This window comes from Cydia strobilella, chromosome 22 (assembly GCF_947568885.1).
Source record: "Cydia strobilella chromosome 22, ilCydStro3.1, whole genome shotgun sequence".
Taxonomy (NCBI): Eukaryota; Metazoa; Arthropoda; class Insecta; order Lepidoptera; family Tortricidae; genus Cydia; species Cydia strobilella.
Genome location: NC_086062.1, coordinates 4,579,401 through 4,606,347, shown reverse-complemented (window position 1 = coordinate 4,606,347; position 26,947 = coordinate 4,579,401). Strand labels below are relative to the sequence as shown.

The 26,947-nt window shown below is 35.1% G+C and overlaps 1 protein-coding gene across 2 annotated transcripts in view; it reads right to left on the bottom strand.

Moving 5' to 3' along the window:
- The window catches only part of LOC134751413 (protein pangolin, isoforms A/H/I/S), a 209,260-nt gene that overhangs the window by 177,904 nt on the left and 4,409 nt on the right, over nucleotides 1-26,947 (bottom strand). For both annotated transcript variants that reach the window (XM_063686817.1, XM_063686816.1), the window contains exon 2: nucleotides 4,536-4,833. In XM_063686817.1, coding sequence (XP_063542887.1) covers nucleotides 4,536-4,703 — 168 coding nt within the window. In that variant the 5' untranslated portion in view covers nucleotides 4,704-4,833. The remainder of the gene's footprint in view (nucleotides 1-4,535; nucleotides 4,834-26,947) is intronic.

Genomic DNA, 26,947 nt, shown 5'->3' with positions numbered 1-26,947 from the left:
AACAAACTAAACATCTGCATTATAAAATCGGCCATTCAATAGCAAGAAAGCGTAAATATTTCTATAAAATAGAAATATTCTAAAACATCGTATATCAATAAACATCTCAATGAACATACGACCTTTGGAACTTAAATCGATCAAAACAGAAACCTTAATCGAAAAGAAATCGAAACTCAGAACTCACAATACCATTGTAATTGCATCACGTACGATAATCGTTGCTATTATGACACACGGCCAGAATTACACCCAAGTATAATCCAATATGCGTGCTCCTATCCTTGTCATTTTATCTTTGAAAGGTGAGACGTAATTCGCATTCGGAAGTTCTTATAAATGCTTGCGAAGCGCTCGACTCCAGGAGAATCATTGTATGACCGATTTCGTATACCGTAAGCGACAGGTACCTGGTTGAACCGATGGCCTTTGGTGCAATGAGAAAACCATTCCAATCATATGTTTATTGCTTATCAATCAGACGAATGCTGTGAACAAAATACTCGTAACTGTAAACTTGAGATTCTGCTCAACGTACGAGATAACGAAAAAGTAAGACCTCCGGAGTAATAATTGAACACAATCCGGTGCCTATCTGGTACTCTGTTTGCAAACTTGCAAGTGCACGCAGCTATCAGCTGAAGAAAAAAAGTAATACATATAATTATGCCTCCCACTCTTACAGGACTGGACAGTCAATGTTTTTTTATGATATAGGAGGAAAACGAACTGAGGAATCGCCTTATGGTCAACAGTTACCGTCCCCCAACATCAGAGAGGTAGCAAGTGCGATGCAACCTTTAAGATGGCAGTACGCTCTTTTCTTAAAGGTTTGAAGGTCGTATCGATGTGGGCGACAGTTCATTCCACAATTTATCTACAGGCAGGAAATTTCTTATGAAACGCACAGTTAAGTTAAGAGTCCCGGCAAGCTCGGACGAATTTCACCTTCCCATACAAACGGAGTTTCGTTCTCATTTTTAAACTACGTGTTGGATTGTACTGAAACTTTGCACATACAATAACATGAGGTAGATCTAGGTCTGTAATTAGTTTATATAGCTCTAGTATATAAAACAAACGAAATAGAGCAAAAACAAGTTTTGTATGAAAAACTTAAAATCGCTGTATTTTTTTCACTATGGTATCTGAAGCTACATAAACTAATTACAGACCTTGATATACCTTATCCTATTGTAAGTAACAAAGTTTTAGAGCAATCTAGCTAGTCGTTTTAAAATGAGAGCGTAACTAAGTTTGTATGGAGAACCGAGCTTGCCGGGCTCTTCATTTCATAATGGTTCACCTGAATGTTCGACTCATCGGACTTAGCAAGGAAGGTGAATCCAACCAGTCCGTAGGTGTCTCATGTTTACTTCGCCCACAGGTAGAACCATTGACAATAGCGTCGTTGTTTATTATAAGAAATACCTGAACGCAGGTAGATCTCATTGTGATCGCACCCCTATTTTCGGAAATACAATGAATAAGTAATTTATGTTCCTGCAACACAATATTCCGACATAAATTTAAGGAAGGTACCTGTTTTTTTTTCGGAAACCTCAATCAGTGTTTTGGGTGACGTTTTGCTTCGGCTGTTGTGGTTGTTTTTGTTTGTTTTACGGATAATTTGGCATTTCGGATCTATACTGATGCGTATCTGTGTGTAGAAACTAATTGAGTTGTTGTATTCCGATTACAGCCAAAGATGGTAATCTACGACGAATTGGTCGTAATGAGAACACTTACAAGACTTATTAATATTTATTAAGCTCATGCTGCTCATGTTTTCAAGTTTCAACGCGATTAATTGACGTTTTTGTGAAGCATCGCTTACATTTTAATTATACAAAAGATCAACATCCCGTTTTAAAATGTAAAAGAAGTTACCTTTCAAGTTCGCACCGTCACACCCAAAGCATACACAAATAAACATGTTGTATCATGGCATTTCAAAGTATGCGAAAAAATACAATACGTATAATTGTACTACAATTCGAAAGTGTAAAAGCACAAATAGTTCCAAATTCAAACTCGAATTACCAAATTAATGCTATAAATAATTCAGCAAACTCAAGCACTACTCTTAATAAAATACCAATAAGTTCGATTTTGCAATAAATTTTATTTTTAAAAGCGCATTTAGGATGATGGGGGTGTTTTATAGGAGGCAGACGGAATTCAGAGTAATCCTATTGAATCATTGTAGTGGCTCAAATACCGGGAACATGTACAAATAAAGACCTACCTGGGAAGCACCTGCTGTTCCTCTATCAAACAACCCAGTAGCAATCGATGACAATCAAACAACATTGAACCTTTAGTACATACGATAAGGGTTTGGAAATACGCAAAGTTAAAGTGGTTTTGCTCTACCAATAGGTTCTTTATGGTCAGATTGTTCATAAATGTAAGCGCCGCGTGAATTTTCTTTTCTCCAATGTTTGTCAAGTAATTTTAGATTTCAAGGAATGTCAGCAAGTTTTTTTTTAATAGCCGGTGGTCTCACGGTTAAATGCACAAGTGTATAATAAATTTACTTATCAGTTAAGGTCAAGTCTGATAGCTTAAAAAAACCACTTGTAAACACGAGTTTCCTAATAGTAATTAATATAATTGGTTTAGATAATGTAGAGAAATTAATGTCATGACTTATGAGTTATGACAGTTTCGTAATAAGTTTCGTAATGTACTTGATAGTGACGTTAAAATTTAATTAAGTCAATATTGGCACCAGAAAGAGGTCCAAACTTGTGACATTTTCAACCAAAAGGTACCACATTGTCGCTTGTCAATAAGTTTGATTTAAAATTGAAGCTGTATGGACATAGCGCCTTATTGACAACCGACAATAAATACCCTTTTGATTGAAAATGGCACACTTGGTGTTCTAAACGATTATTACTAAATTCCGCGTCCGCGGCCGCTGCCGGGCTATTGGCGCGAGAGTATCTCGCCGCGATATAGACTACCCGTCCCCCTTTAATTCATACAGTTAGTAAAAGACGGGTAGTCGCGTCAATCATATGCTCGGCCTACTACTGACACCATCGCGAGCGCGGACTTCTGGCCGAAGGGTGTGGTGTTTCGGCAGTTCCGTGGGAATCTGCGAAATCATACATATCAATACATTTATTGATAAAATTGTACAATTCTATCAATAAATGTATCTTATCTTATCTTAATCTCACACCGGAACATGCGACACAACTGAAAACCGTCGTGTCGCCGAAATAATGTTTAGCTCGTAAGATTTTTATTATTGTATGTATGTTAGTTTGTAAGGTATGCATCTACATCTATTTATACGCCTGAAATTAAATGATATTTAATTTAATTTAAATTAAACTGAAAAAAAAAAACTATTTTGGAAGTCTTAGCATGATAACATTTGATGGTAAAACCGGTAGTCGCTGGTTTGAACTTATTATGAGCGATTACCTGCAGAACTAAGGACGGAAACATCCGATACAACATTAAGCGTCGAGTGAGAAACTTTTTACTGGACAACCCATTATATTCAATAAGTGAACTTTTTGACATAACTGTATAATTTATAATCGCATACCAGTTTTGACATTTTCTTTGTTTATTATTGTTACTATTTGAAGATCCTTCTCAGGGGAATTTTTTCATATAATGTAAAATTAATGAAATTAATTTATTTGGATTACTTTGCTATTATTTAAATTTATTTCTGACGATTACAATGTAGATTCTTATAAATTGACAATAATTTATACTGTAATCATATGTTGTGAAATAAATATATCTAATCTAATCTTTAGGGTTAGGGTGATATGTCATTGTGTTATGTCACTAAAGATGCTATATGGTATGGACTTACCTCATTTCTAGTCCTGTCGAACGAACTAGATTTTTCCAGCAAGTTCTCCAGCACCTCGGTGGCAAACAAGCATACAGAACGGCGTCATGATAAGCGGTTACCGTTGCTCATCAATTGGCTTCTAACTCCAGGGGTATCACAAGCGCGTTACTGATGTTTACCTTAACTTACTATCATGCTTTAACTGATATTTGTAGTCAAGCAAACGATGGTAAATTTTTAATGTCATTTGTTTTACGACATGAACAATTTAGTAAGGGAAGAATTGTAAAATGAAGTTAAAAAAACTATGAAATAAAATAAAGACATTTGGAGTCGGACCACGCTAACTTTGCATGGTATTTGCATTGACAGTGTGGGAATGCCATAATTAATGACAAATTTCTATGAAAATATGTCGTTTATAATGACACTCCCTTACTTTGTTCTGTTCAAGTCGGTGCAAAGTTAGCTGAGACGGACTCTAAGCCATTTTATAGCATAAAAAATGCAATTAAAAAGACAAAAAAGACTAAAAAACTGACATTGATCCGTTCGCATCGTTCTCCGTTTGGCCTAAGGGTTGACTGGTAGAGAATGCCGTGTAGCGTTAAATCCGCCTTTTGTCATTGTATATTTTTTACTGTGCAATAAAGTAAAAAAAAAAATATTTGACCCCAGAATTAGCAGTAAAAGCCAGTGGACTCACCTCGCTCTCAGTCCAGTCGATGAGGCTGGACTTCTCCTCCAGCAAGTTCTCGGAGCTACGCTTCTCGTCCTCGCCGTCCCCCTCGTCCTTGAACACCTTCACCTCGTCCGTGGAGCCCAGGTCGTCCCCCCCGGAGCTCGCGGCCGAACTCGAGTGCGCATGAGGCATTTTCAACACATCGCACTACCTATCATCCATTGTACGTCTATTTTAAAACTAATATGAGATCACAGATAACTTTTGTCAGGTTGAACTTAATCTAAGGTTGAGGCGTTCCGTTTGACTTGCAGAGTTATATCTGGAAAAGAAAAAAAAAGGATGTTATACTTTTTTTCATCAAAGTCGCATGTCGCTGGGGTTATAAACCTAGAGCCCGATTAAGACTGGTTGCTGAGATTGGTGCATTCGAAATTCAGGTTAGGTTCGCACGGCGTGAATTTATCCCGTATATAGTATACGGGATTTAAACGAATACCGTAGTGACAGCAAAATTTGTATGGCAACGTTCAAAATCGTACACACGGCGTCTATGCGGGAAAGCCGTCTAGCCGTGTGAACGATTTTAAAAGTTGCCATACAAATTTTGCCGTCACTACGGTATTCGATAAAATCCCGTATGTGGTATACGGGAAAATTAACGCCGTGTGAACCTAGCCTAAGTAAAAGTCGTGCGATATCATCAAGGTCGTACCAAAACCAGTTCAAAAACATGACAAATTGTAAAATCTATATCGGGCTCCTAGCCAATTTAATACGTTAGGAAAAATGGGGATCAATGTAATTATACAAGTTACCAATCTCCACTTGAAGGTATTTTTAGTGACAAAAATGGTCGGCCAGATTAAATTACGTACCTCAACCTCATATCTGCAACAATCATTTAATGGAAATTTCGCTTTTCTTTCATTCGGAATACGGGTGTTTTTGTCATCAAATGAGTGTTGCATATAGTAGTTGTTGAGTCAAGAAGGCGAGTACATAAATAAACGTCATAATACTCATAATGATAAGAGGTAAGGTCAACGCCTTCGTAAAATGCAAGAACGAATAAAGATTGGTACGATTTGAATGTAGTTTCATAAATAACAAATCAACGATTTCCTCATAATTTTAAACGTATACGAACGTAACAAAACGTAAGTACGTATAAAAAACGTAAGTTTACGCGATTAAGTCCCGTATTCCCTTAAAATTATGAGTGAATATCGTATTTAAATTAACAACGATTTCCTGAACAAGTTTGAGAACAAATGCAATTATTTTATTAAATATTTTGATTTGTGTTTTTTAAAGTAGTCACACTACTATATAAATTAAAAACTGTAATAGATGTCATATATTAAAGAAAAAGTGACGAAGATGACATCTATTACAGTTTTTAACGATTTCCTGCTTAATTTTACTGTATAAACAGCCACAATTGTTTTATAGACAAAATTTGTTTTTAGACAAATATGTGTGTGTGTGTGATTTAAATGTGTGTGTGTGTGTTTTCATATTGTATCTAACATGTCCTTTTTTCTTATTTTTGTTTGTGTTTGCACTGATTAGTTTAAAACATGTTCTACACTACATTTTCTACAATTTATCTTGTCTTATAAAGTTAGCTTTTGCGACAAATGTGTCTAATACAAACAACAAACACGGTAGCACGTCATAATTATCCACATATCAGGTTATGGTAAACAAGGGTATCTAATGTCACACAAATATGTATGACAATGCACTTGTAAATAAATGACGATGGAAAACGCCAGAAAGTCTACTAAGGAAGTAGGAATGTGTCGTGGGACAGCCTACACTAATAAATAAATAATAATAAATGTGGTATTTTCTATAAAAGGGACCTTATTGTCGATGGCGCTTACGCCATTATAAACGATGCTCCGATATAAATACAATGCCGCGCGACGCTGTGCGGCGCAAGCGCCATCGACAATAAGGTCCCTTTTCTCGGAAAATGCCGCAAATAAATATTATAGGGACATTCTTACACAAATTGACTAAGTCCCACGGTAAGCTCAAGAAAGCTTGTGTTGTGGTTAATCAGACAACGATATATATAATACTTATACAAATACTTAAATACATAGAAAACGTCCATGACTCAGGAACTAATATCTGTGCACACAAATAAATGCCCTTACCGGGATTAGAACCCAGGACCATCGGCTTCACAGGCAGGATCACTACCCACTAGGCCAGACCGGTAGTCAATACTAATATATACATACAACTTCGATCTCTTTCTATTTACTACGGTGTAAAAAAGATGACTAGTTTTGCCATTTACACAGTTCTTCTGATTTCGCAAAAACATTTATCAGTTGCAGAGATATCAAATAATCAATCGAATAAATTTAAACATACGAGTATGTATTTTTATAAACAACCGACAAAAAATGCAGGTAAACGTTCACTTGTATGTACGTATGTTTGTATGTCTATTTCTTTGGCACGTGCTACAGCCCTGTCGGACAGATAATAACGTAAATATTAGGTTTTTAAACGAGATCCAGTTGCGGGAGTAATATCATCATATGAGCACATCATTGAAAAATCAATCCTTTAGGTATTCCATTTTGAACCATATCACCAAGACTGAAGCTTAGATTTAAATTGCGTCGTGTCACAGGTCAAGAGTGGCTCAAGGCTCAAGCCAAGCAACGCCTCTTTTGAACCGATTTTGTTCGAAACTAACATTAATAGTATAAAAATATAATTATGTTTTATAAAGATAAGAAAATGTTTATGATGACAAAGGATCTACTTTGACTTTTAAGCTAGGTGGTTCTCTCATCTACTTAAAGAATCTTTCGGACAAATTGCAAATGTCCACTGGATACACAACTTGAAGATTGAATATTTGTAATGCTTAATATATTTATTTACGTTGCTGAGCTTTTATGCGCAACGTTTACATAAAAAATTGTAATCGTATTACCAAAACTTTTTGCGTAGTAAAATTTCCAGCGAGAAATATTTGTTTAGCAGAATCCGTTTCATCCAGATCAGTTTAATTAAAAACACGTGTAGTAAAAAACTGATTCAACAAGTTCAACGACCCGTATCAAATTTGAATAGAAGACTTCGTAAGCGACATATGATACGACATATAGTGCACTCGTTACTATGCTAGTCAGAGGGACGGATGTAAAATTAACTAAGTCATAGTTGAGCGTAATTAGTTCATACTCTCGGAGTAAGTTTCGAGATACCGGGATGTTAATAAGATTTGGTTCCTGTCCAGATGGATGAAAAGGTTTTAGCGAGTTATCGTAAATTTTCTTGCTCAAGAAAATAATAATAAAGAAACTTATTGATACTCTCAGCGTTGAACTATATTTCTAAGTCTACGTTGTAGCTATTGCTATATTGCCCACATGCGCATTGTCGTCGGTGGGCTCATGCCTGTAATATGCAGCGGTAACTCTGGAAAAGCTTTGTTTCAAATATTATACGCATAGATCACTGAGTTGGGGTTGACAACCGAAGAACGATGTTTAATCGCGAAGGACAATTGTCGTTCGGCTCTCGTTCTACACGCATTTGTCATAGTTGGTATGTCAGAGGTGTGAACGCGGTGCATTTTGAATAATGACGGTGGAGGTATGCATGTCAATGATCTGCCCGAGGGCTAGATGTGGCACTGTTGATATTTATACCGGTTTTTAGGGTTCCGTATCCAAACGGTAATAAGTTTTTGGCAAAAATTTCATTTTTGGAACAAGCTTTTATCGCTGACTGTACTTTTTTTCCACAGGCAACTGATACTCATCGAGACAATTCTAAAAACCCCAAACACATGAAACAGAAGATACAGGTTTAAATGTACCTAAAAAGCATTATTTTTACCTACCAGTTAAAATAAAATAATACAGTTGAAACTACTGAATTTCGCTTATACACATAAATCAAAATAAATTAAAGATGGGTCTTTAATACACCAAATTAAATTGTAACCAGGACCAGTATGCAATAATAAACAAAGGTAAAAAGTTACTTTCATGTACGATAACAAGGAATGATAATATCAGTAGCAATAAAATTAACTGTTTATATGATTGGGGTTTTCCAAAACGCTATCAATGTTACGTTTAATAAGTAACACGTTTATATTTAGCATGATTATGTAATACCTCCGGTCATCTGATACTGTTAATTTGTTAAGTACTAAGTGTAAAGTGAATCATAAGGTTTTTATCAGTCATATTAGGCAGTAGGTACTTAAACTTGTGATAAAAATACATGATGGAATTATTTTAATAATTGAGGAAAACTAATGCAAAGCAACATGAAAAATGAAACTTAATTTTATTTATTTAGACATTCTAAACAAACAATTACAAGTCTTTATCACACGCTTGTTATGTGCGCGTAGATGTTATTATAATATTGTAAGCTATCATCATCATAATCAAGTAAAGGTACAAATTGTATTAGGATGATAGCTAAAATTTGCACTAGTAAAATTTTAAAACCCAAGAAGTAATATAAAATAAAAAGTATAAAGTACTTTTTTTTTAAATTTAAAAGTGGAAAAATTACTGCCTTGGGTGAGACTTGAACTCACGGCATCTGAATGGATGGATTGCATCGATCGCAGACGTTTCTGCTTGTTAAAAATTAATTTATAAAGTACTTCTCTGAACGATTCTAGGTCTTCATTAATCGCGACAGAGACATTATTAGTCCGTTCCGTACTCCATACCCGTCGCATGAATACACGAACGGTACATGGCCATTTATACTGACACTAGTGACACTTGTGCTTTAGATCAATCACGATGCCGATTTGCGAAACACGGCGCGTTACAAGTCATATTAGAGTACTAGTAAGTTTGTATATTTGAATACTGGGAATGTAGCCCAAAAATACGTTGACAATTTGTTTGGATTATTTTTCTTACTTACATGGCTTTCACAAAATTTCATTTAAAGAACCGGCCAAGTGCGAGTCGGACTCGTACACCGAGGGTTCCGTACTTTTTAGTATTTGTTCTTATAGCGGCAACAGAAATACATCATCTGTGAAAACTTCAACTGTCTAGCTATCACGGTTCATGAGATACAGCCTGGTGACAGACAGACGGACAGCGGAGTCTTAGTAATAGGGTCCCGTTTTTACCCTTTGGATGCGGAACCCTAAAAATTTAACTGCCATCATTTAAGTGAAACAAAACTTAATCTTTAAAATATTTTCCATTGGCTTTGATGTATGAAAACACAAACATTTGTTAAAATAATGAACAATTTGTATGTACATTGTACAGTAAAAAAATCTTTATCAACGTATTTTTGGGCCATCCTGTATAAATATGAAGTATGTACTTAATTAATTTACCTATACTGTTTCATTAAAACAAACAGTAATTATTAACTTCGTTGCTGATTACGTAACAACGCTTTCTCATAATTTTAATCACTTACTTTAGAGAAACACTACATAATTAAGTTTTGCGAACACTAAACTTTAGAGAAACCCTACATAATTCAGTTTTGTTCCTACTGAAGTAAGAACATTTACTCACGTCCCACTATACCTTGTTTGCCCCACTGAGGAAGTGTACAGACAAACATACACTTTATAAAATACTGTCTAGGTAATCTGTTTAAGATGTTTGTACCTAACGACCTAGGTAAATTTACATTCGTGGCATAGCCTATAAATAACCAAGACACCCATCGTGAAGCAACCTAACCATGTTTATCGTTAGGTCAGAAGTTAAAGTCCATTACTGTTAACAGGTCTAGACTTAGACACAGCGGACACGCTATACATCAAAAATCACTTGCGTTTCTATGTGTGAACGACACGTTTGTACACGCGTCATGCGTCATAGTGTGAGTAAGCTGCTTAAAAATAGTACAATAGAGTAACTTATACTAGAGCGGTCGGTACTGTCATAGTAAATTTTGTAACCCCAGTAAATTCACTGCCATCTGTCGACACACTTTAAAACTAAAAATTAAGATTTACAAAAATACGATAAAATGTATTTAAATATAGATAAAGGATTTTTTTTATTTGCATTAATTATTTTTATGATTTTGACCCATGTTCTTTCACTGATATGCGTTAAAATAACAAACGAAACCGTCAACGCCATATATACGACAGTAGGCCAAAACTAGTAGCGCCCTCTGAACGAGAATCAAATTTTCTTGATTTTCGAGGCACGTTTTTTCCTTAGACTGTATCCATCTATTACGGAGTTATATCTATCTTTGATAGTACTGAGCGGCCGGCAAACGGCCGTCAATCTGCTGTCCCGGAGCGAGGTAATTCGAGTCGGGGCGGAGCAGTGCGTGGCCGTTCTGTATGATAATACTATTACTTATTCTGTGACTTAGACCTAACATATAAAGGCGCGTCACAGTATTTCTATAAAAAAAAACTGTTGTATGTCTGTCTGTTACCTCTTCACGCTTTAGATACCGATTTAGATGAAATTTGATATGGAGATAGTTTGAGATCAGGGAAAGGAAATAGGCTAGTTTTTAGCAATCATTATTATCATTCCACGCAGACGAACTCGGGGGCAAAAGCTAGTAGACTATACATACGCAAGTAACTATCCAGGCTGAAATGGGCAACTAGGGGTAAAATGGACAACTAGGGGTGGACCAACCACACCCATTTCTCACGTAGGTAAGCATTCCTTCAATATTCCGAAAACCAATTCCACTAACAGCAAAAACAATAAACCTGCACTTAAACTCCAAAACTTTAGTGTCAACGGTTTACTATTCAAAACTTTCCCAAGCTCCTATCTGTTTCCACACCCCCTTCCGATTAAAACCTAAACAACTAAATAATAGAGTCGAAATTCCAAATACAATAGTTTAAAAGCTACGCGGATTTGAAGATGTCCAAGTTAAAGCACATTCATAAATAGAATAGCGAAAGCAGTAAACAGTAACGTAAACTACAAATGGAATCTCCCCTATATCGTGCTGTTTCAAAAGGTCGTATCTCCATACGTGTTTCATACTGACATACGACGTTTTTTAGGTGAGCGCCTTGTAATATGATGCCGCTGGCTGGAGGTGTATTATGTACATTTTACTGTTAATACGTAGAAATCTATTTAGATGGACCTAGTTGGTTTAATTTAATTTCATTTATGCATAAACTTCACGGTTTTACATGCTTCTTGTTCGTTTATTGTGGCATTTCTATCTACAGGGAAACTGTGAAATTATACAGCAATTACTACATATACTACATATGCGACAATTATGCATAAACTGTCTACAGGTGCTTTTTTAAGTCATTCTTATTCAAATCGTATCAAAATGTATGTTATTTAGAATAAGTACAAGTTTATTAATCAATTTGTTTAGTGCAACTACATAATTATGTTGTGACGTACACAGAAACATTTTTATCACACTCAAATGTATGTTATGAATAGGGTTCATCAAAAACAACAACACAGTGTACATACGTCGGGTCATACACATTTGTGACGTTCTGCGAGTAAAGGTACCTTATAGTGGTTGGCGCTTATGTCGACGTTAATATTAGCTTAAACGTCAACCGCCTTAAGGTACCTTTATCCGTGGAACATCACATTTGATATCAACATTTTTTGCCATCATGGCTACGGCACCAGATCTTTCTATATACTATATACCTGTGAAAATTCATAATTGTGGTATTTCCTATAAAAAGGGACTTTATTGTCGATGGCGCTTACGCCATTATAAACGATGCTCCGATATAAATACAATGCCGCGAGACGCTGTGCGGCGTTAAGCGCCATCGACAATAAGGTCCCTTTTCATAGAAAATGCCCCAATTATCCTCTACTGTAGACCATCCGTCTACAAGTTATCGTTAGTCGCAAATATAAACATTGTGTCCGTGAGTCAGTGATAAGACAACGATAACATACATGAATACGAGCCAACATTAAGACACAATATGTTAAATTTAAGGTCAATACGGTAAACTGTGGCTGCGGGGTAACTAGCCTTTATACTGGGACCTGTTTATGATTAGTATTTAAGTACGAGTTTATAAAAATGGGGCATTTTCTATGAAAAGGGACCTTATTGTCGATGGCGCTTACGCCACACAGCGTCGCGCGGCATTGTATTTACATCGGAGCATCGTTTATAATGGCGTAAGCGCCATCGACAATAAGGTCCCACAAATTATAAATCCATACTAATCCATATTAATATTTTAAATGCGAAAGTCTGTCTGTTACCTCTTCACGCTTAAACCGCTGAACCTATTTAGTTGAAATTTGGTATATAGTTGAGTCCTTGGGAAGAACAGGGTAGTTTTTATCCCAGAAATCATCCCTTAAGGGGGTGAAAAGGGGGTGGAGGTTTGTATAGGAAATCGATAAAATGCAGATTGGATAAAAAAATAAGCTACCCAAATTACTAACCACGCAGACGAAGTCGCGGGCAAAAGCTAGTAACTAACTACTAAACGCAAGTAGCTGAACTTGCAATAAATATTCATGTGAAGTTTGTTTACAGAGGACCTACCGGGAAACGCGAATCCGAAATTTCGCTATCTGCCTCTTTATCGCTCGAATATGCAAATGTGATAGAGATCGCGATAGACCCTCAGATTGTTGTAGTGGCGCCCCCTACGCAGAGTTTCGCTTAATATTCCCTATTAACGACTATACAATACTAATGCAATGCTACGCGACATATACGCCGATCACAGGGTACCTTTACCCGTGACACGTCACATATGAACTTGTCTTTGACACAAGTGGCACTTAAATTTGTACTAAAAGAACAACAACAGATTTTTTTACAATATCGTTCAACTAACCTAACCTATCAATAACCATTTAACTTTTAAACGTTCATCAAATTTCTTAGACACTCCCATATTAGAACCCATTGTAACCCAAAGACAGAAAACACGTGTCGCATTTATTCCTAAAAATTCGTCACATACCCTTATGTTAGACACGCTAATTTCAACCTTACTGTATTGTTTTAAAGTCCACTAATCATTGGCATTTGTACAGAAACCGGTAGCACATGTATGGGTGTCATGTTACGGGTCACGTCTAGGGTGACATTGCAAACGCTTGCAGAGCGCAGGTGTCATGAAACCAGTATAATATCGCTCTACAAAGTGTACAATAACGCATAGTTACGATAGAAGGTAATACACTGGTTTTCTAAAACATTCAACAGACCTGCGCTCGCCAAACATTAGGAATACGCTGCCTGAAGATGCCCGTAGTAAAGTCTCAATTACGAACACCGTCCGTTGCAATTAGAACCTAATTAATGTACAAATAAGGTCACTAATTGCAAGCTGCTGTTGACCGTTACGGTTGTAATGGGATTTTCAGCTGACGTGAAGCTCAACTCAGTTCGGTGTCGCCATGTTTTGTCTAACGTAGTTGAGGAACGAAATGTTTGATGTTACATATTTAAGGAAATGAACAATATCATAGTTAAAAATATAATAGGTATCATATTGTTATATTTACTTAAAAACAAAAGACATCAAATATGAATTTATGAAACAAGCAGGTTTTTCTTCAAATACAGGGTGGGCACAGGGATTCCGACAGACTTTAACCGTGGATTCCTGGCAGTGTTACGAAAGAAAAATGTTATATCAACATGGGTCCAAAATTGCCTAATTAATTTACTTAATTTCTGGAACAAAATAAATCAATTAACGATAGTACTAACTTGTGAACGTATCTTTAGTTTGAAAGAGTGAAAAAGACAACATGCGACACCAATATGACACTTTATAGTCTAGTTTATAGCAGGTGACAGGTAAGTTTACTATTTTTAACACTTCTGCTTTGCATGTGTGATTGTTTGTGTCTTGGTATGTATGATTACGTCACATAAGGGCGTGTTAGCCTTGAGTTTTTTTAACTTCGAAATTACTTAAATAATTGAATATCTCGTAAATTAGGCTTTCTATGGCATTGTTATATTACTTTTTTTTATCCAAATAGGCACTAGAATTCATGGTTAAAGTGTGTCGGAATCCCTGTGCCCACCCTGTATAACATTTTAACGTAATGGCCATTTTATTGTTAGTCCTTTACGTCATTAGTTTTAAGAACCGTACGAGATAAACCTGAATACTGCTAGAATCGCTGTGTCGTTCCGTATAAAAAGGGACTAGCTTTAGAGCCGATAAGCGCTTACATCGCATTTTAATTATTGTAACATTAACGATGTCGTAACTGCCCTCAGTGTCCCCTTTAGGTATACACAGTACACGACGACACATATTCCAATTAAAGTTTTTTTTAACACGTGTAAAAAAATACACCTGTCTAAGTCGTATTTCGTATTCAGTGTAATTTTGCTTAATTAAAAGGCTGTAAGTGTCTTTTGCAATTGCCAATTATCTCTAGGTGGCTATGAGTGTAAATACAACTAAAAAGGCTGGATCTGGAATAATAAAGGTTTTACAGCTTATAGTTAGTGGAATTTAATTTTAATTAAATGATATTTAATCGCGTAGAATATTATTTTAATTATTACAAATGTAATAAAACTATGAAAACGGATTATATCGCGTATATTGAATTTATAATACATCCCGACGTATTATAAATTCAATATACGCGATATAATCCGTTTTCATAGTTTTATTTCATGAGTAACTATCGCGGTAACCGAAGACAATATTACAAATGTAATTTACAAGCAAAGGAGAACTTATAGCTTACAAGAATATTTCTCGTACTAAATAGTAAAGTGCATACTTTGCGTAACGGGCAAATAAATCTAATAATATGCAATACCAAGAACAAGTACATAAATCATTGTGTAAACATGAATATATAGGTACCTAAGTGTCTAACTGACCATGCAGATTTTATATTTCTGATAACAGTTTCGTTTCAATAAGCAGTCGGTATGACGATCAAATCATAGTGAACGCACTCATAAGTATGTTTTTATACTTTAACCGGTTGAGAGGCGTTCCTATCGCTAAAGAGCATTCGATTCAAGGTAAGGCAAGGTCTGTGTACATGCATTGTTTGACGTTTAGAAGACACATAATTTCAGTATGTTGGCGAAATATCGATCATCCTCGCCCCGTCAAAGATGCTGCAATGTTTTTCATTGTCAATTTTGGTTTTGCGACCCGAAATAGGATACTATGAACTTTTGGCAAGCAACATTTCTTAAACCAACCAACGTTTCTTAAGATCGGTAAAATCATCAGTCATATTTGTGACATTTTCAACCAAAAGGTACCACATTGTCGCTTGTCAATAAGGTTGATTTCAAACTGAAGCTGTATGGAAATAGGGCCTTATTGACAACCGACAATAAGTACCCTTTTGATTGAAAATGGCACATTTACTCTGGTCTACCCAAGCGGCCGCGTCGTTGTGCTCGTTAATCTTTGCGAATAACTGCTCTAGAACAAAAAACTGGTGCGCATAATGTAAGACACAATAGCAAAGAGTCGTAAGTGCATATAAACTTGATATGGCCGTTACGACATTTTGTCTATAATGTTGATGTTCTTGTATGAGTTTCCGTATGAGGTGCAGTCGGAGGTAATGCAGTGGAGCATGCAAGTTTTTATTGCAATATGAATTGAATGGCTAATACATGTTAACAGTATGGCGTTTTGCATACCAGTTCTTTTATTCATAACGAAAAAATTTAGATTTTAAGTCATAAACCTTAAAATTCCATAAGAAACGTTTGTTTTTTTATAATGATGTTAAATATAATTCTGAACGCACAAGTTGAGTCGATGCAATTTCAAAACGCATCGTTGACATTTCATACATCAGAAATGTCAACATTGTCAACAATTTTTTTACTTAAAACCTTTTCTCACCGACTCGCGTAAAAATACACAACTTCCAGAGTTTTCTGTTATAATATCGTAAAGAAATGAGTGATTCCAGTGATGAAGATGATCTAACGTCTGTGGATGTTGCACTTTCCTCGCTATAATGAAGAGAAATTGAATTTATAAGTCACTGGAAACAAGCATCAGGCAGCTTATTTTGTAAGTGATGTTTTGTATAAAAACGAAGATTGCCGGCTTTAATACAAAAGTCAATATAAAGTCAGAACAAGTTCAGAGCTTTTCATTCACAACAGTTTCATGTTAAATGCAATGGCGATGATTCAATTAAAGAAATTAGCGGCGTCACGCCAAGCGTTTAGTGGCGTTTGGTGTAAAGCCGGAAAAAACACTGGCTTTTATAGGTCTACCGTTTAACTGAGGCGCTTCGTATGAAGTTATTATGGTCAGCTACGTATCGATTGAAGGCTTGGCTGCATGAAGCTGATTTGATTGTTAAAAAACTGATTTGCTTGTCAAGTAAAGAATATAAATGCAATATATAAACTGAGATAATAAAGTGGAAGACCATTAATTCACGAAAGAATTGACGTAAGTGACACGTAAGCGACATTTTTAAGAGACTGTCGACAAGTTTCAGAGACTTCATCCTTTTCAGATACCATTACGGTTTATGCTTCTAAGAACATGGCCTATTAAGTATTTATTTATATTTTTGGCGGAATCTTAATTACCCAGTGTACGGAATTGCGGACCACAATCACATAATAATAGATCTAAGAATGACGTAAGGGACATTTTTTGGAATAAGTACTTATGGCCCTTATGGGCCCTAACCGCATAACCATGACCTTATAATTTATAAATCAAGTATAATTATTTAGTCGTCTAAAAGTTGTAGTAAAGAATGGTGTAAATTATAGGAATATGAGAAATATCTAGTCATATATATGAGGAAAAAGCTCGAATTTATAATTATTATAATTCGGAAGTTAATAATTATGGGAATAAACTTTGGTACACACTGTTTTGACCAAGTGTAATTTGACATAATTATTATTAATACAAATTTTACTTCTTAGGGTTCCGTACCCAAAGGGTAAAAACGGGACCCTATTACTAAGACTCCGCTGTCAGTCTGTCCGTCTGTCTGTCTGTCACCAGGCTGTATCTCATGCACCGTGATAGCTAGACAGTAGAAATTTTCACAGATGATGTATTTCTGTTGCCGCTATAACAACAAATACTAAAAAGTACGGAACCCTCGGTACGCGAGTCCGACTCGCACTTGGCCGGTTTTTTATATGTGGTCAACTCTACAGCAGCACTAGTTTTCATGTTTAATGACTTTGGACTAAAAACATTTTCATTTCGTACTTGGCAAATGACATTGTAACCTCAGTATGTTTTTATTACGGCACTTAGCAGATATCATTTTATTGTAAACATAAAAACAAACTGTTGTTGTTAAAATAACCAAATCGAAAACATTTATTGTAAGGTGACTTTAGATCTCGATCAGTTCAAATAGTCTGTAACTAAGTAAGAATAAATAAAAGTGACATATTTTATGCTAAACTTTTAAAGCTAAAACTGTGAGTATTTTTACTTGAATTTTAGGGTCATGTGCACTGAGGAAGATCTCCTGGGGGCCACACCCCGAGGGTTAGAAGTGGCAAAACATTGGCAGACAAAAATTTAGGTTTAAAAAGTTTGATCCCTTTAACAAGGAGAAGGGTCATGTTTGGAGAGTAAAATATTCTATCGATCACCATTTAAAAGTAGGACCAAACACGCACATTTAGTACAAATTTTAAACAAACATTGGCTTCCAATTTAAATGTTAATAAGTTAAACTTAGTATTAATTTTATGATTGTAAAAAATAGAGCAAACAGCGGTCATCAATGCAGTTTCACATCCTGCCTATATCTATGTCCACCCATACGGTACGGTGGGCAAAAACAACCGCCTACCAAGTTTCGCGGCCCGCCTCTAATGGCACCATTGGTGGTCCGACGCTTCACGAGTCCAAGAACGACACACTCACACCCATAACGTTGTAAGTCTCATATAAATGTCATATTGATTGAGACTTTTTGCTTTTAAGCGTACGCGATACAACCTTCATATTCAAAAGGTTGTAACGGCCTACAATTTTCCTAAGACTCGTGTCGTTTTTTTTCTCAAGCGAGCTCGTCGAAGAACTAATCCTCTTAGGTCTATAAGGTATTAACTCTCGAAAAATGTACTATAGCGAGTGACGTTGTGATTTGGAGCGCTAAATAGCGTTGCAAGTAGCTTAATCACTAGCTAATTATCATATAGGTGCTAATCGATTTACATGTGCCTTATGATAAAGGTAGTAAAGTTGAATTGAGTCGCTTTGGCAATTAGTAGGTATTCATACCATTTGTACTGGAACTGTTTAACTGGAAAAGTTACATGGAATAACTGCTTTACATAGTTAATGAGCGTTTAGGTGCGGTAAAGATAATTCTTAATAGAACTTTACAACAATTAGATTAAACAATAATTTGTGACGTTTTCAACCAAAAGGTACCACATTGTCGCTTGTCGATAAGGTTGATTTCAAATTGAAGCTATATGGAAATATCGCCTTATTGACAACCGACAATAAGTACCCTTTTGGTTGAGAATGGCACATGTTACAATAAATCAGTAATGTTTCTGAGTACATTAATGGTTCTGATATATCTTACGTTGCGAAACACGCCCTCATGGCTTTCCCTATAAAGTTATGTTTAAAATCTTCACGCTTCTTCGCACGAAGATTATTTACTTTTTTTAATGAATTTACCATTACTGCTAAAAGTTTCTGTACAGCAATAATAATCAGTAGTTATATGGTACAAGACACCACGGCCATTTAATAAAAAATTACGTCGCCGAACGTTGCTCATGTATTGGAGTATATTTAATAATAACAAAGAGGATATAATAAGATAGAGCGGTACTGTCATAGTAAATTTTGTAACCACTGTAAATTCACTGCCATCTATCGACATACTTTAAAACAAAAAATGAAGATTTATAAAAATACGTTAAAATGTATTTAAATATGGATAAATGTTTTTTTTTATTTGCATTAATTATTTTTATGTGATTTTGACCCATGTTCTTTCACTGATATGCGTTAAAATTATAAATAACAAACGAAACCGTCAACGCCCTCTATACGAGAGTAGGCCAAAGCTAGTGGCGCCATCTGATCGAGAATCAAATTTTCGTGATTTTCGAGGCACGTTTTTTCCTTAGACTGTATCCATTTATTACGGAGTTATATCTATCTTTGATAATAACGTAACCGCCAGTCCTTATTGCACATACAAACTAAATCTTTTTTAAACTAATAAAAGAGTAAAAGGAACTAACTCTGCAACGCTATATTTTTAAAAACAAATATTGTTTTACGTGTTCTAAAAGTCCGTTCTGGCATTTTTTGCTCTCGTCCGTTACGTCAAAATGCCAGGTACCGAATGAATCACAGAGTTTTTTGGGAACGAATACTTGTGGGTTGCGTCTGACTTGCAAACAAAAATTTCGAAAGCTTGTGAGTTATTTCGTTTATCTTTGAATTGAGCATTCCAAGCATTAAGATGCCGATTATATGTGTGTAATTATACCGTAATGTCTTAATTGTGTGTGTTATAATAAACTAAAATATCTGTTTATTAGAAGTTGTTACGGAACGGACGTTAGACGACCAGATTATTTTAAGGACTTTGACCGCGATGCTACTTATACTACTATGTATCATTACTACAGATATGTGTACTTACTGTGTCAATGTAATGTAACATTGCTCTTAAAAAAGGGTCCACGCTCTTTATAGTACCGTAGAAGGACGAAGTATGCACTTCTTGAGGGAGGGATGGAACAAGATACGATTCATTTAACATATGCTTTATTATAGTTAGTAAGTACACGCAACATACTATTATACCACGTTAGTCAAATTAATGATAAGTGTAGTTTAAGCATTACAGCCAATTTTATATATTTAAATAGCGAAACATGCAATAAATCCTCCATACAATCATCAGACCCTGCCAATTCACACCACATTTGTTAGCAACCTATTTAAGACCAGTAGCGGAGACCAATTATGGACCTCAAGCTCTCTGCAATCACCCTGTACCATGAGACCTCTTGTAAAAACAATAGGAGCATCCTTATCCAAGCAACTTTTAACTCTAAACTAATAAAGATAAGGTTATAAGTTTCAAAAGCACAACGGCAGATGATGGTAGTAATGAGACTGCTACCAGGTGATCTTTAATAGTTTTTTTAAACAGATAATTAAAAATGCGACTGAAATTAGCTTTAAAATATAGAATTAACTGGGACAATTGCTACTGTAATAGCATTTTATTTTAATAACAGTAAGACGAAGGGGACACTAAGGGTATTCTCATTTGTTCAATGCTTAAAACATAAAAATTCTAAAAATATCTTAGATTTAAATAAAAAGTTTAAAATAATAGGTTTGTAAAGGAGTAGCCGCCAGAAATATTTAAATTTGTTGTTATTTAAAACACTTTTATAAATATTTTCATTATTAAGTCCTGTTTAGACTTAATAGCGTATAATTATGTTTTGAAATTACCTCCGACGATATATTTTGATATAGGGTTTATCCATCAGCTATATATAATGACAGACACGACCATTTGCAACCATTATCAAAGTTGTATTAAATAGCCGGTACTGTTGCGAATAAGCAAATTCCCTCCATGTTGTAAGAAAATATGACAAACACCGAAGTGATCCCCTAAGTGTTTCGTTTTTACCAAATCTAGGCACGAAACACTAAGAAATAACTGAATTTTCATGATCCAACACCGCAAAATAACACCTGAACCTCACAGACAGCACACGAACAAAAAAAAAACAACTAAATTTCCAAAATTTTACAACTCAAAGCGTAAAATGGTACCTCATAAAACTCCGGTAACCAGTTGATATAATTTTAGATCGTAACGAGCAGGCTTCGTGGTACCGGGCCAACCGGTTGTGATGCGAGCTCGTTGGTGGAGCGATTATTATTGGATATTCGGCTTTGGAATTTCGAGGGATGTCTAGTGCGTTTCGGTTGTTAAGTTACGCTACTAAGTTTTGAGGCTTTGGATCTGTTAGTTTTACAGATAGCGAGTAAATTAGCGTCATTTCATTTAACAGTTTTGTTATCTACGATGTGACGCCTTCCGCATTCGTCTATTGATTGTTGTTTAATCTACATTACGTACTAGCATATCATTAGGCTACTTTGATCTTCATTAGTTTTAAATAAGATTGTTTTATTTACTACGGTGTGTTCTTTTTGTAATAGTTTGAGCCATTTTGCCAAATGATCTAAGTATTTTGCCCTTTACTAATCGGACACCTACTAAGAAACTGAGATACGAAAGCAATCGGATACGCTTTGACGATACTAAACTTTATCTTGACTAAATTATTGTTACATTTGTTACATTAATTACACTTAGAAGGAAGAATACTGTATTTTTAGTGTAAAGGTATGTATGTTACCTCCTGAGACCCAGAAGCAGTTGTATTGATTTTGAATTTAGAACTCTTAGTTAATATAAAAGTTCACAATAGATTGTAGAATATTACAATAAAATTACGCGGGGTGAAAAAACGCCCTACAATTGTATAAGATAAGATAAGATAAGATAAGATAATCGTTTATTTGATAAAACACGAGTTACATATAGGATGTAAATATGTACCAATTCAGTTCTTTACATGTCTGGCCGGAATTTCAGCATTCAAATATTTATCACAAAAATAATTACAAATATTAAATAAGAAGTACAGAAAAATGTTGAAAAAATGTCAATGTGTGTCAATAAAAAAACATATAGCTCATAGTTTATTAACTTTTATAGCAGATTCTTTCAGATAAATTAGTACGTGTCGTTAATTGTTACCATCATTAATTAATTAAATGCATTTCTAGTTTTTAGCATACCCGTGCTGGGAATTGAACACGCCCTTAAAGGAAGTTTCCTTAGTTGTACAACGGTGTAATTACTAATTACATAGCCAGGACCTATTCAGTAGTTAAATTGCTTAAAACAAAAAACGTACGCAAGTTATGAGAATTTGGAGGTAAGAAATTTTATGTTTGGTAAATAGGTAAATATACTTATAAATAATTATAGGTTAAACCTTAAGTTTGCCTAACTAACATGACAAAAATACGTAGGTACTAACTAATAAATAATCAGACCTTAAGTTAGTCATAGAAGTCATACGTAAAAGGTAAATAAATGTGGTTCTGCATAAAAAAAATATATTATAGGGCGATTGGCGCTTACACTAAAAGCTCAGTTTTGACGTAACTGCCAATAACGCTATATTAGTATATTTTATACAACACGGACACATTGTTAAAAAATAATGAAATGTCATAAAATAAACAAACTGACAGTTTATTTTATTATATACTTTTATTAAAGGTTACGTTATTATTACAGGTCGTAAGGGACAAATTCCGAGTGACTTTTACACCTTTAGCCGCTGCCACATTGAAGTGCACCCATAAAAATTATAAATAAAGAAAATTGCTGTATTTTATTTAACCATTCCAGGAATGAATTGAATTACAAATAGTTCTCTCACTGCAAAGGCGGAACGTGACCGGAACGACAATGGGTTTTAACTTTAACAGTTGACATTTCACTTTTTACAAGTCTGCTCAAGTTCAAGTGTAAGTAGAAAACTTTGAAATTAAATCATGTTAAGTGTACATTTCCTAAACCTTAGGCTGCCTTCCCACTGAGGCGGAGATAAGCGGAGATGAGAGACGTGTGGGAATCAACTAATATCATTGGTTGTCTTCTCCGCTCCAATTCTATTAGTATCAACCAATGATGAGGTGAGATAAAAGGAGCCGTGCGGGTCGATACCTCCTCTCGGAAAGGAAGCCTTATTTCCAACTGTTACCACCACCAAGTAGTTACCGGTTATATGGGGATAACTCTACAGCTCTACACGAACGCGTGTAGGTATTAAACGCATTTTTTTTAAATCACGTGCTTGGGTGCGTGAAGGGTTATTTAGAGACCTTAAGGTCTCTAACCCTAACCGCTAGGACATAGCTTGAAAAAATTTGAAATGACAGGATTTTGAAGGTGGTTCGGACTTTTGTCACGATATTCCATTTTTCATATGTGAAATCCTAGGCAAACCAGAGCTTAATTTGCCTACTTTTTCATTCGTAATATGTACGATAAGGTGTCAAGTTTAGTGTTACAATATGGTACTCTCGATGACTCTCAAGAACTTCAAGATTATTCTTGAAACTTGCACCACACGGTGCATGGTGCTAATTATTGCCATTACGACCATGCCATATGACAACAACGGACTCCATTGATAATTGCCTGTTGGCTGTAACGACCTAACGACTAACTTCACTATAGATAGAAGAGCTATTATTTAAATTTTTAATATTCCAACATAGGCAAGCCAATTGGTAATCTTGTTCTATTCACGCCTCACTGTAGTATTACTTTCGAGTCTAGTTTATTCTTCTAAGTCCCAAAGTCGTTTTTGTTTATAATCAAAGATTGATATAACTCCGTAATATATTAAATCACATTTAGAAACGGGTCTATCGCGAATTTATTTTGTTACCTTTATTTACCGACGTTTCGACACAGGTTTCACTGGTCGTGGTCGCGGCTAACTGACGTCCCAGCAAAATGTCAAAACAGAGATTTGTGTGACTACCCCACGAAACCTGTGTCGAAACGTCGGTAAATAAAGGTAACAAAATAAATTCGCGATAGACCCGTTTCTAAATGTGATTTAATATGTGTTTAAACCGCGAAAGTTTTAAATGTTAAACTCCGTAATAGATGGATAGTCTAAGGAAAAAACGTGCCTCAAAAATCAAGAAAATTTGATTCTCGTTCAGAGGGCGCTACTAGTTTTGGCCTACAGTCGTATAGATGGCGTTAACGGTTTCGTTTGTTATTTAACAATTTTAACGCATATCAGTGAAAGAACATGGGTTAAAATCATCAAAATAAATTAATGCAAATAAAAAGAATCATTTATCTATATTTAAATACATTTTATCGTATTTTTACAAATCTTCAATTTTAGTTTTAAAGTGTGTCGACAGATGGCAGTGAATTTACTGGGGTTACAAAATTTACTATGACAGTACCGCTCTAGTATAAGTTACTCTATGATATAATGTATTTGGAACCTTTTTTTATTTCATTATATGTAGTTTAAAATAAGGTTTCACTTATTCCCTTAGAAAGGACACCGAGATTTAGGTTATTCTTGCACCACACGGCGTAAATGCTAATTATGGTCATTACGACCACCATGCCATGTGACAACAACGACCATTGATAATTGGTTGTAATGACCTAATAATCATCTTCACTATAGAAGCGCTTGTGTTCAAATGTAATTGTTAAGCTCAATTTATTAATAATTATAAAACAAACAAGGCAGCCATACTGTTATTTGTATTGTGCCAAAGGCATATGAGTAAATAATAAAACAACTTGGTTCGTTTACATGTCCAGCTTTCGCATATATTTCTTTAAAAAAATTTATGAATCAATTTATGTAATTTTTTTATTTATTTTTTGACGGTCAATCAGTTTCCGCTAAAATTTTGTGATTAAGGGCCAGTGGTGGACTGATCGACTTCAGTCAGCAGTAAACTATGATATTTTCAAAATTACCCTACATTCGAAGTTATCCCAACACACCTTATCACTATCAAATCAGTTACATTTTATGTTCTATAGTGTCAAGTGTCAAATGTTAAAAAAACACAAAAAAGCTTAGGTTCCGAGCTAACAAACGACAGTGTCGGACGAACAAGCCACAGGCTCATGTTTTTGCCCAAACAAGTCCCAAACCAAACCATGTGTCATCAGTTTTAGAATATTTATTTAAAAATCCAATGACAAAAGTACGAACTTTCCAAAGGACGGACGCCCTTGCAAAAAAAGTTGGCTTCGGATTTTACACATTTATCTCTACATCTCAATTTCTTATTATCATCCCATTCTCAACCTAACAGCCTTTGCCTTAAGGGACATTCTCAGTTTATGAAGTGGTTTGTTTGTTTGTTTTTTTTTTTTACAGATTTTGGATGCAGTGTCTGTCCGTCCGTATCTTTTCTAGGAAACCCTCATTACGCGAAGTTGATATATTACGATACGCATCAAGTAATTTGAAATCGTCTAATTAACTTGACTAATTTTACTGAAATAACTTTCAACGACTTAGCTAGACTGAGATTCGAAATTCAAAAACTACTTTCGTTTCGTCCGCCATTGCTCACTTGTCATTCTCATGTTTTTGGTTTTTTTTTAATTTACGTGTGCATTGGCTACTAGGGTTTACTTTTTTTTACATTTTTATTTTTTATTTTCAAAATAACAGGCTAAGGTAACCCTTTAAATGTGCAGCCATAACGAATAACGATTTTCAAATTGGAATTGGAAATGCGAAGGTCTACAAGTTTGAAATTCGAACGAACTGGGTTTTACAATTGATGAAACGGGATAACATACCTAACAGCCACATAAATGTTAAACAAGTTTCTGAAAGGGACTTTTGTTGCCAGTTACAACCAAATAGGTCTCATGTTTTATGCTTTAGCGTTAAAACAACGTATTTATTGGCAAGTAACGTAACGGACACTGACATTGGCACTTAGTTTTTGTGAGATTGTTACTAGTATCGCCATAAAAATAAATTGAACGCGCCTTTGTTGACCATTTGTGTTGGTACTACTTTATTGTGTATTGTGTATCTAATGATATGTCTATTAGACTTTATATTCAACGGAGAAAGTATCCAGTTAGGTGTTATAAACTAAAATAATCATAATTATAAGTCCGAGCACGATATCACTGCTTATTACTACTACTCGTACATATTTTTTGTAACTTTTTAGTTTCCTTTTAGTTTAAGAAATATCTATAGTAGAAAAATCCGCAAAAGTAAGCAAGGGGTTCTAAAACAGGCACTGTATAATATTGATGTTAAAAAAAAAAAAAATTGCCAGAAAACATTGTTTACAAATTTTTCATAGTGACACTAGGCTGAGCCTGTCCTGCAGAGTCCCTTACAAAGATGTACAGAAAGCATAACGCATGCAATAGAAAAATAATTAATAGGGTTATCGATTATCAAGTATACATATTTATCCAGATAAAGAGGTATAATAGTATTAGCCTTTTTATATTTTAATGAAAAAAGTACCCAATAAAAATCCTCATGGTTAATTATTTATTTTAAACATTATTGCACATCAAAAAGGTACAAAATGCAGGTTTTATGCCTCTATACCAGCATTGGCACGAGAGTATCTCGCCGCTACATAGACTACCCGTCCCTCTTTAATTTATACAGTTAGTAAAAGACGGGTAGTCTATCTCGCGGCGAGATACTGTCGCGTCAATCATGTGCTTGGCCTACAGTCAAATACACACAAAAAAATGTCAAGTTGGATGCAGTAAGAAGCGTTTAGAAATGTAGACCTTATAATTAAGTACACGTACTAATATTCTACAGTGTTTTTATAATGCTAAAAAAGTATT